Source organism: Cantharellus anzutake, assembly GCF_015039405.1.
Source record: "Cantharellus anzutake strain C23 chromosome Unknown EI90scaffold_145, whole genome shotgun sequence".
NCBI classification, from domain to species: domain Eukaryota; kingdom Fungi; phylum Basidiomycota; class Agaricomycetes; order Cantharellales; family Hydnaceae; genus Cantharellus; species Cantharellus anzutake.
Window position 1 is genome coordinate 66,397 of NW_024067095.1, and position 10,624 is coordinate 77,020.

The 10,624-nt window shown below is 48.7% G+C and overlaps 3 protein-coding genes across 3 annotated transcripts; all 3 read right to left on the reverse strand.

Annotated features, from left to right (window-relative positions):
• Positions 1–174: 174 nt before the first annotated feature.
• On the reverse strand, positions 175–1,316 carry EI90DRAFT_420685 (uncharacterized protein). Its single transcript, XM_039067595.1, has 9 exons — positions 1,277–1,316; positions 1,148–1,224; positions 1,029–1,095; positions 899–958; positions 814–841; positions 710–754; positions 615–652; positions 249–537; positions 175–177 (listed from the first exon to the last, which is right to left on the reverse strand). Exons 2-8 carry the CDS (start codon positions 1,173–1,175, stop codon positions 441–443), a joined length of 363 nt encoding a protein of 120 aa, XP_038908665.1. The 5' UTR covers positions 1,176–1,224; positions 1,277–1,316; the 3' UTR covers positions 175–177; positions 249–440.
• Positions 1,317–1,617: 301 nt separating this feature from the next.
• EI90DRAFT_3089664 (uncharacterized protein) lies at positions 1,618–2,638 on the reverse strand. Its single transcript, XM_039062311.1, has 6 exons — positions 2,560–2,638; positions 2,239–2,501; positions 2,032–2,124; positions 1,813–1,965; positions 1,730–1,757; positions 1,618–1,654 (listed from the first exon to the last, which is right to left on the reverse strand). Exons 2-4 carry the CDS (start codon positions 2,301–2,303, stop codon positions 1,941–1,943), a joined length of 183 nt encoding a protein of 60 aa, XP_038908666.1. The 5' UTR covers positions 2,304–2,501; positions 2,560–2,638; the 3' UTR covers positions 1,618–1,654; positions 1,730–1,757; positions 1,813–1,940.
• Positions 2,639–3,734: 1,096 nt separating this feature from the next.
• Positions 3,735–5,738, reverse strand: EI90DRAFT_421247 (uncharacterized protein). Its single transcript, XM_039067596.1, has 17 exons — positions 5,720–5,738; positions 5,543–5,635; positions 5,463–5,483; positions 5,347–5,409; positions 5,266–5,274; positions 5,135–5,186; positions 5,043–5,074; positions 4,958–4,982; positions 4,893–4,904; positions 4,809–4,824; positions 4,670–4,742; positions 4,544–4,614; positions 4,426–4,485; positions 4,246–4,276; positions 4,154–4,191; positions 3,981–4,068; positions 3,735–3,932 (listed from the first exon to the last, which is right to left on the reverse strand). Exons 2-17 carry the CDS (start codon positions 5,543–5,545, stop codon positions 3,855–3,857), a joined length of 672 nt encoding a protein of 223 aa, XP_038908667.1. The 5' UTR covers positions 5,546–5,635; positions 5,720–5,738; the 3' UTR covers positions 3,735–3,854.
• Positions 5,739–10,624: the final 4,886 nt, after the last annotated feature.

A 10,624-nucleotide genomic window follows, 5' to 3' on the forward strand; every position in this document is an offset into this window, starting at 1 on the left:
TAGTCGTAGTTTTAAGTTCGGACAGTTTGGCCGCATTGGAAGCAGGATTTGACGGAACCACCCATTTCCGTTCCAAGTCTAACAAAGGTGTCCTGCCAGTGATTCACACGAATTCTGGATAATCGAACTCTGTATAGCTTATGCCAGAAATAATCTTTCAATGATCGGTTGAACTACCTATCGCATTTAGCAATGAAAGTTCCTATATATTCGATCCTAATCCACATTCAGCAGATCACTAAACTCACTGAGACATGCTCAAACGAGAGAATTAGGACCCAAATTATTTATTGCTCTGCCTCTATCTTTGCCTGACGCGACGGACTCGCACTGCTGATCGTTTGGTCTGTGCATTAGTACCCTCACACGGACTGAGAGATAGCACTCATCCGGTTGCGTACCTGGTGAAAGATGTTGGGTCAGCTGTAACACGTGGTGTATTATGGATGAATTTCTCTGACCACGGGAGAAAGGAGGTTTACGTTCGTGTTTTCTCCGGGTTGAAGTTCCCCCCAGAGGCTCGAGCGTGAATGTAGACTAACGTGGAGTGGAAGAGAGGAGCAGATCGTCAGTTTGCTGGGGTCTTGCATATTGCTCCATGGTGGAATACACACTTTGCCAAAAGGGATGCTGTATAGACACCTCCGAGCGGCTCAGAAAAATATTCGGTGAAATTCGGCACCTGTACTGAAGTGCAGATATAACTTACCAAGAAGAACATCAAGTGGATGAAGTGGAAGCCGTAGAATGCAAACTGCCCAGAAAAACTGTCAGAGCTACTTGGTACGTCAGAAGTGGGGGAAATAGCCACACAAAAAACATGACGACCAATGCCAGAGCACTGGGTTATAAGAAGGCTGAATTTTGAAGCTATTTTCCTAAGTTTGTTAAGTCCTACCTCGTCAGCAGGCCAGTGTTGATCGAATATACGGTTAACTTTCGTAACACCGTATCCGTCCTTTAAGGAGGGAGGGAAGCATCCATTCAGGCATTTTTTTCCTTGACTCAGAGATAAGCAAATTACTTACTGTTGAAACCCAGTGCGGCGCCTGTTGAGGAAATATGACATGACAAGTGCGATCACGAGGTCCGCCACTGCCTGCAATTCGACAGTGATTACACAACCAAGTCAATGCACAGAGAGGACGTGCCTCCAATGTTAGCCAACTTATCATGAGGCGGCGTGCGGGCCGAACGAAGGTCTCAATACCGTGGATGGTATTTCTGTCAATGAGGATGATGAGAATACGTTACTACCTGAGAAACTTCCACTTACGCTCTGAGCCAGACCGCTACATATGATACAAGCGGGATCTCAAAAGCTGTTTTATTCTATAACTTGTGCAGCCTCGTACCAAATCCAGTTCCTAGGTTAAGGTATGCGTTAGACACTCCAAACATGACTGCTCAGGCTCACTCACCAATTTGCGCCGGGATCAAGATGGCCTACCGGTGAAGGTCTACACGTCTTCATAGGACGAACAGGTGACTACGTACGAGTAGTGCTGGTAGCCAGATGGACCCACTAACTAGGCACAGCTCAGAGCGACATTAGGAATCTACGGATGAAAAGAGAGGGGGAGGACTGCCGAGGCAGCTTACATCGATATAGACGAAGGACGAAATAAAGCTGGACGATGGTAGAACTAATAACCTAGTGGGAATTCTGGTGGGTGCATAACCACACGAGGCAGACTCGATCCAGGTTTGGGTGGAATTATGGACTTACTGTAGAAATCTGATATATGGTTTCATACCTTTTGTGGTGGAAATGTCATACGAGTGCTGTGATGAGTTTATGGGAGAACATACCACACCGTGGTTGATACTTGAACACCGAAGTGGCTAACGAATGCCCCGTGAACCGTAACTGTCAATGTTATCCTGGAGAAGCGACGAAGTGACCGTCCTTGAACCGAGTTTCTGATGAAGCTTTTGACTCACATTTCAAATACCTGAACGAGCCTCCAAATGGAATGTGAAGTCAACCAACGATATACCATGCAAGCCACTTAGTCAGCCAGCACTCACCATAAGAATCCTACGGTAGATTTCAAAAGGATATGGTCCTGAGGGAACCTATGGTAATACAGGAAGGCCTGAACAGTGATTATGCCGAAGAGTCTACCGCAGGGAAGGGGTGTGGAGTAATCCGGGCAAGCGGATGAAGCCAGTGAGAGGGTGGGCATATTGGATTATTCTCGGAGAGAACGAACGTCAACGCCATTTGTAACGCACATGGTTTGCAGCACGAGCCCAGAAAGGAAACCCCCAAAGAGGTTTTCGCGAGCAGACATCCCCATCTCTGGGGCTGCTATTTGATGAGATGATCTGAGGGATGGGGATGGAAAGCTCAACCCACGCAAACTGCGAAGACTTGTTACGCGCTATATTTATATATCCTCATGTCTCCTAATTGATCCTCATGTCTCCTAGTTGATCCTCATGTCCCCCAACTGGAGGGGAAGAGGGCGGAGGGAAGAACGCTTTGTGAAGAATTTCTCAGTTGCACCCGAAGTTCGTAGGTGGGAATTTCATCGCTCATCTGTTGGATAAGTTGACGGACATCTATAACAGCGAAAGGTCCGCTACAATTGGTGTGTCCTTATTCTGGGCTGAAGATCACTTCTCAGGGTGAGAGCCCTGGAAGTAGCAGTGGAAGAAATTTTTCATTTGCGGGAGCCGGTGCAGAGCCTGCCGTGAGATGATATTTTCAGCCAATTCCCAGCTGATGGCAAGGCCATAAGGGCTATGTCGTACTATTTGGAGGTTGAATCGATCGAAGGAGACAGCAGAGGCAGCCTGCTTGGGAGAGCTTGAATGTTATGTAGCGGAGCTGATCCCGATGTTGACAGAATCATTGGAGCTTGCCCCACGGGCGTAGCATGGAATCTGGCATCCGCCAAGAACTCGGGGGTGAAGAACCACCCATCTTTGGGTAGTGTGAGTTCCCCCCTCGGAATCCTGGGTACAGTTTCTTCCGCAACAAACATTCTTCCACTCACCTTTTCTCACGGGTCGCTTCGTTTGGTACGAAGAAACAGGTTTCTTTTGCCTGTTTCTTCCTGTTTCTCCGACCCGAACGAAGCCTAACAGGTCTTCAGACTTGCCTCGCTAGGCGGTTTTCATATAACCCACGACCAGTGTGCTCCACCCAATGGAGCATTCTTAAGGCTACTGTAGTTGTTTGCTATGGGCCACATGAGCCTTTTCTCCGGGCCCAGCAGGGTTCCAGCACGCTTGCCAACCAGTTGCGTCCGATTTCCGTCTCATTCGTCATCACGCGCTGGATCTCCAAAAAAAAGTGTCAAAAAGAGCCCCTGGTTTCTAACCCCTTCATTGGTATGGACGAACCCTCGCTTTCACGGTGCTCTTGGTCTCTTGTTGTCTCTTATGCACTTCATGCACATTTGTTTTTCGCCGTGCTTTCTCTTTCCCTCCCTGTCCACACTTCACACTCCAGTTATGACCAGGTCTCTCCTTTGGATCCGGGCCAAGGTCTTGCTTGGCATCGCATAATAACCGAAACACGACCACCCTACAATGCCCACTCCGATTTGTTATATTGTAGCATTGGGATGTTCCCCCGGCCTGGCTCTACGCCCATATCCTAGTTTCTGTGCGTTACATTTCTGTATACGAACAGCCGAGGTCGCTCCCCGTGTGAGGCCCATCACCTATTACATGGAACATTGCTCCAGCTAGCTCGTGCATGCACTAGTCCTATCTTTCCATGACCAGTTTTCAATAAAGATGCTGGGCACACAGTTTCGCTGCACTTGCGAGATTTGGATTTAGATCGCTCGATCGTCCGACCTAAATTTTGGCTGGCGACGCCAAAGACATGAATCTGCTCATTGGGCTTGATCTGTGCCTTCGTCCGAATGGTGTCCTTCTACGTGCCGAGTGACAGCACTTGTATTATTGCGTATCTGATGAAGAAGTCATGGGGGAGTCGGCTACGGATGCGTTACTCTTACCCTGGAAGGAAGACGGGACAAATGTATTGAAATTCCGTTGTCTCCCTCGAAACGAAGTTCACTCCAGAGTTTCGAGCGCGAATGTAAACTGGCGTGACGGAGAGGGGAGAAGCATGTAGTCAATACACGAGACATTACTTTGATGGCGCATGGCTTCGTGACGGTATACGCACTTTGCTAAGAGAGATGTAGTATAGACGCCTCCAAGCACCTAGGGTGTATTACTAAGGCCAAGCGTCTGCATTGAAACATAGGTTTTACTCACAAAGATGAAAATCATGGGGATAAATTGGGGGCTGTGAAATGCAACCTGCCCCGAGAAAGGCTGTTAGGATTACACATCAGAAAAGTTGGAAAAATAAACATACAGAAAACATGACACCCAGCGCCAGAATGCTAAGTTGGGGAACTTAACCTAGTTCAGTAACAACAAGACAAATCATACCCAGTCACCAGGCCAGTGCTAATGGCATATGCTGTTAACTTCCGTAACACTGTGTCCATCCTTTAGGCAGGAATCCATTTATGCATTTAATTCCACAAGAGTCAGATCAATCACTTACCGCCGAAATCCTGTGCGACGCTTCTGGAGGAAATATGACATAGCGAAGGCAATTACGAGATCAGCCACTGCCTTTGAAGGATGTGTTCATGTGAGCGAAATATCCTGGCTAATGGGAAGCGCGCACCTCTAGTGTTAGCCACGATATAGCGAGTGGGCCTTTGGAAAAGAGTACGTTTTCGGGACTGTGAGTAGCATTTCTGTCAGGAGAGACGACAAGAGCGTATCAGTAGAAAATGGCTGGTTTAGATGGAGAACCCTCTTACGCTTTAACAAAGAGCGCTGTATGCAGTATGCGCGGGGTGCAGAGAGTCTCAGAAGTGTTTCAATCCCACAATTTTGCACCTCACCAACACCGGTCCCTAGGTCGAGATAATCAGACGCTCGAGAAACACAATCACTCGGATCTGCTCACCAAACTGCCCCAGAGTCAGGAAAACCTGTCAATAAGGATCCCGTAAAAAAGGGGGTTGTCTGTAGGATGGACGGTGATGACATACAATTGACGTTGGTAGCCAGGTTGATCCACTGACTGGACACAATTCAGATGAATGTCAAAATCCTTGGAAGAAAGACCACCGAGGGGACGTACGTCGATAGAGTCTTAGGATGAAGAAAAATTGGACGATGGCAGAGCAAATAACCTAGTGGAGCGAATTATGAAAAGGTACATAACCTCCGGCGCACTGACTAGGCTCGGATCGGGTGGGATCATGATCCTACCATAGATAACTGGTAGAAAGTATCAAACCTGTCGTGGGGACAAAGTTAGACCCAGTGCGGTGGGTCCACGGGAGGGCCTACCATCGTATAGTCAACTTCCCAAAATGCTCGACAATCCATGTAAACACGTAAAGCGAAGCTATCCTAGAGAAGCAGCAAGTCACTGAAAAATGTATTTGACACGGCTTTTAGCTTACACTTGAAACATCTGCATGAGCCTGAAAGTGGAGTACGCAGTTACCCAACCACCATCCAAATGTAATTGGTCAGCACCCACCATAAGAATCCGATGACAGTCTTCTGAAAGAAATGGTCCTCGGAAAACCTTTTGTAATAGAGAAAAGTCTGAATGGTGATTACACCGAGGAGTCTATTGCATGGAGGGGAACGGAAGATGGAAAAGCGAAGATGTCATTATCCACGAAGACGATTATCAATGTCATCGACCACGCACGCAGCCTGGAGTACAATCCCGGAAAAGGCACCTACGGCGAGGTGTTTGAACGTGGAAGGCGATTCCATTTGGTGAGGTGATCTGAGAATGGGGAGTGGAAATGCTCAACCCAACCCAACTGCGTAGACTTGCTACGCGCTATATACATTTTCGTACGACGCTGTTCGGCGATCGTAACTGTTGGAATCTACGAGTCATCGGAACCTCCCGGAATTGCGGTGCGAAATCTCCAGGGCTGAGTAAATTCTTACGCTTGCATTCTTTTCATTTTAATGCGTTAGACGTGCGTAAAAGCTTCTGGCTTACCTCTGCTCGACCTCGAGTCGAAGCCGTTGAGTAGCAGGCCATATCTGGAATCCCCTCATTACTAGAAGGGCTGCGTGCAAGATTGCAATTGTGGGGTGGAAGAGATCTTGCAAGCAAGGTACATAACAACAAGTTATGGCCCATGGGTCATACCTATTGAACTCTATACATCCGGATCTTTGCTCAACTTCTCACTTCAGTTGCTAATGGAATTTCTCAGCGGAGACAAAATCTCTGCCTTAACCGGCAAGGAAAATTATCAAGCAATATCAAGGAAAGATATGGACATACTACCACATAGAAAGATTGCTTGATGATTCAATTGCTGCCAAACAATCTGATGAGGATAAAATCAAGAAATCAAATAGAAAGGCCATGAACATGTGCATCTGGTTGTACTCTATATTGTTACCTCGACTAACCCTAAAACATTCCCTCAGCATGTCCTGCAACGACCCTGTCTGGCTTGCCTGACAAATCTGTTGGAGGTGTGGTAAAACTGGCCACATCTGGACAAAGTGCTCCACTACACAAGCCAAAAAGGATGCTTACCAACAAAAGAAGGCAGCAGAACGAGATGCAAATGCAAATGCCACCACTGAACCTGAGAACAAGGAGGGAGCCATGATTGCTGAAAGCACATTGCATCATGGATTCATTTCCGGTTCTGCCCTCATTGCTGACAAGCACAAAAATACCCCCAAACCCTGGATTATAGACTCTGGATGCAGCAATCACTTCAGCCCCAACAAATCCAAATTCATTGAATATACTGTACTGGCATGACCAACAACCTGTCACATGTCATGCAGAGGTCTTGGATTGAATTGAAAATCAACAAAATTGAATTGATTTATGGCTCCGGTAACTCCTGGAGGCTGTGGGAAGAGGTTGTTGGTCATGCCAGTACAGTACTCCCTTTGAAACCCCCCAACATATCTGACTGGGAAACTCTAGTGTCATTGTTACAGGAGTGGGTTCCAGGGAACCCAACCTGAACCGTTTGGCTCACTAATGGAGGTGGCTGCGTAGCCATCGGAGGGAGAGCGGAATGGGATGAGTGTCTGGCAGTGTAACCTGTGGGTTGGCCAACGGTAACTTGGCGCTCCTGGGAGCGTACCGGTAGCGAGTATGACATGGGCTCCTTGAGGGAGCCACCTGGCTGTCTGCTAACGGGTGGCTAGCGGTGACTTGGCGCTCAATGGAGCGTACCGGTAGCGTGGGATACTGGGACTCCCAAAGGGAGTCACCCAGTTGGTGGCTATTGGTGACTTGGCACTCACAGGAGCGTACCAGTAGCAGGAGTTGTTGGGGAAAGCAGGCTGGTGGACCAGTGCACGGTAGTGAGTGACCGTGGGAAGTGGGACCCGTGGGTGCATGGCCAGACATTCTGGAGCTGCCTGGACCATATCCCTCTCCTAAGGAGGTGGGATAGGCTACAGTTCCTGATAGGGAACTTCTGGTTGGATGGGAGTGACCGCTCAACCACCTGGTGGACTGGTGGGAGCGGGCAGCAGGAGGTTGGGCATGGGAATGCCCTCCTCATTGCAGTTTTGTCATGGAGAGGATGAATAGGGAGGTGGACATGGTTCTGAGGTTACAGGTTGAGTTTACAGTGGTGGCACAATGGTGAGGATGTTACAATTGCGGTACAAGGTTTGTGGGTTATGTATTCGATAATGAGAAAACATTTTCGGCATCTGCCTTACACATCATATGACTTCTAACTATCTAATATAAAAGTTATAATGGTCAAGGGAAGTCCCTTGAAACTCAACAAATCCCCCAGCCAGCACCAAAACCCGGTGGGAAAGCTTGGCATGGGGTTTGATGGAGAAGTAAAATGGGGGGAGGCCCTGGGTCCACCCACGGACCATAAGATTCTAGTCTATATCCATAACAGTCATCCCATCTCTTGGCAAAGGAACAGTGTCTATCTCCTGCATTGCAAATGGAAAGAACATCATATGCCGCATAATTGGCATCCAATATGTCCTGGACATAGCTTATGCACTACTATCCTGCAGAACCTTGATGCACCATGGCCTCTGCATTATATTTGATGAAGTCCACAATATGTGCAAAATTTTGCAAAAGAAGGGAATGGTAGTAGCAGAATCGTTAAAGGATATTGGCCCCCTCTTCTACCTGAACCACCCTACCCTATCCACATCAGTAGAATCAGCAGCAGTAGTGACTGTCCCCTCCTTTGATCTTGTACACAAGTGACTTGCTGTCAGGGCACATACCCTGACTTAGCCTGGACCCGGACCCACGTCGAGACCCACTCCACTTCCTGCATGCGCTTCCCATGCCGCATGATCCATGCGCTGCATGCTCCGGTCCCTGGATCCTACCTTCATGTGACTTCCGGGTATCCCCGGAAGTTTTCGCCATATTGGGGCCACTGTGGGAAAGTGAGAAGTTAACCTTCTTCTCACTTTCTTACCCACAGTAGTCATGCCCTGAGATGGGCTGTGTTTACAGGCTGGATTGTGGACTGTAGGGAGGTGTGAGGCCCTGGCCCATGTCTATATTCCGCCCACAACATCAGTTGATGTTGTGTTGTCTAATAATTATGTCGTGATGCTAATTTAGTGTCGCGGAAGCTTCTCTATTTATTTGTGCCAAGAATGCATTAGATTGTATATAAACCCTCGGGGTAGCTGTAAAAGGCAGATCAGCCTTTACTTCTACCCCATTAATATACAGCAAACCAAAGTGTATACTTAGACGGACAACTGAGGCCTGAGGCGAACAGGGGAACAGAACGTTACCGTCCCCAAAATAGTAAGATACCTTTCACTTTTTTACGCTATATTTTCTTTTCCATTCTCGGCACCGCGTTACTGGCGCCGAAACCCCATTTGGCAACACGCGCGTTGTCGGCCCCTGACAACACACGACTTCGATCAAGTTCTCATGCGAACTTGTTGAACGACTTGACACATCTTCTGGATGTCGTGGAGATACAACACCAGGAGTACGTCCAACGCTCCCGCCAACATGGCCGGCCCCTCCACTGGCCGTAGGGCAGAAGACAACACCACCTCAAGTGATGGTGGTGATCTGGGCCTGCAAGGGCCCAGGGACGCATCTCAGACGCGTCTCACCTATATGAGAGACGTTGACGAAGTCACAACGTCTGAAGCCCTCACAGCTGAGACTCTCGCAGCATACATCCCAATGTGCGCGTCATGTCCTCCATCCCCAACCCACTCCCTCGCGTCTGAAATGGCACGAGTACTAAGAAATCGCATCGACCAAGTCGATGACGACATCGCCGACTTGAGGGGTGATGTCCGTAACATGAATACCCAAATCTCTGGGAATAATAACATCGCTCGTTTAGATCGTAACATCATCAAGGTGGAAGAAAGACTTAATGAGAAATTAAACAAAATTCTCCTCACACTCTCTCAATGTGATGAGCCAAAGCCACCTGCAGCAACGGTGGATAAGCCACCTGCAAACCCTCCTGCGAACCCATCAACTGGTGGGGATCCTATCGTTGTCTCTGAACAGATGAAAAAAACCCCTGTTGAGGCACAAGCGCCCCAAGAGGTCCCTGTAGTCCCCGTTAATCAAACGGGTCAACAAAATCATTGAACCCACTGCTGAGGCGCAAGCGCCCCAAGAGATCCCTGTAGTCCCCATTAATCAAACGGGTCAACCAATCATTGGGGTCCCAGCACCTGAAGAAACCCCCACTGTCACTGCTGTCATCACAGAGGCGACAAGTTCACACCTGTCCGTCGAGGTACAAGAACCTGACAGACGATTTGTTCCCATCTTTAGTGGAACTAAGCCACCTACCCCGTCGATGGTGCCAGTAACCACTGGCGCCAAGGGGAAAGGTAGGGAGATCGACCCAGGACAACTGGCTGGATCGTTGACTGCAGGGGAGAGTGGAGCTTCTCCACTCCAATTCAGGCCAGGCTTTGTGCCTGCACCGTTCATTCTGTTGTCGCAACCCATGAACAGTGGGGTGAAAATACCATGTGTTGACACTACTCAAACGCGTAATTTCCCTCCTGACCACGGAAGAAAGAAAACAGTGCCAATGAAGGCCACTGTGGAGACGATACAGGAGTGTCAGGGCAACCACACCTGACCATACAACCCCAGAACCGCCTTCCCTGACCTCCCCCCACTTCCCTCATCCTCCCATCTTCACACACCTTTCGCAACTACAGCCCGCACGCGAACCCGTGGGAAAAATCACGTGGGTCAAGGCGAGCAACTCGCCTTAACCCATGTGACACCTTTTCCACATCGCGGGAACATGCTCGGCTCCTACCCTTAGTCACGTTACAAACTGTATAGTACATTTCCCTTTTATAGTAGCCAAGCAGGGAATAGGGAAACTTACCCTTCTTCTCAACTCAATCCCCGCTTAGGCAAGTTGTAGCTACCTTCCATAATACATGACAACTCAATCCCCACTTAGTGAGTTTGAGGAGCTTGGGGTAGGATCCAGCACTTGGCTGCCTGGGACACCGCAAGTGTCCAGTTCTGAGGTAGGGCCACCCCTGGACAGAGGCCGGGCCCTGACAAGGAGGAGGATGGTGATGCGAAAGTCACCAGTGTTCCGTACGA

Excerpts from the sequence above, each read along its gene's own strand:
- EI90DRAFT_420685 (XM_039067595.1), bottom strand. The coding sequence starts at position 1,175 with ATGATAAGTTGGCTAACATTGGAGGCAC. Across the intron at positions 842-898 it reads AACACTGGCCTGCTGACGAG|TGCTCTGGCATTGGTCGTCA; the intron begins GTAGGACTTAAC and ends CTTATAACCCAG. Across the intron at positions 755-813 it reads CATTGGTCGTCATGTTTTTT|TTTGCATTCTACGGCTTCCA; the intron begins GTGTGGCTATTT and ends TTTTCTGGGCAG.
- EI90DRAFT_3089664 (XM_039062311.1), bottom strand. The coding sequence starts at position 2,303 with ATGGGGATGTCTGCTCGCGAAAACCTCTTTGGGGGTTTCCTTTCTGGG. Across the intron at positions 2,125-2,238 it reads GGGCTCGTGCTGCAAACCAT|ACTCTTCGGCATAATCACTG; the intron begins GTGCGTTACAAA and ends TCCCTGCGGTAG. Across the intron at positions 1,966-2,031 it reads TCTACCGTAGGATTCTTATG|GCTCGTTCAGGTATTTGAAA; the intron begins GTGAGTGCTGGC and ends TTCCATTTGGAG.
- EI90DRAFT_421247 (XM_039067596.1), bottom strand. Across the intron at positions 5,075-5,134 it reads CATCCTAAGACTCTATCGAC|TCAGTGGATCAACCTGGCTA; the intron begins GTACGTCCCCTC and ends AATTGTGTCCAG. Across the intron at positions 4,615-4,669 it reads TATCGTGGCTAACACTAGAG|GCAGTGGCTGATCTCGTAAT; the intron begins GTGCGCGCTTCC and ends CATCCTTCAAAG.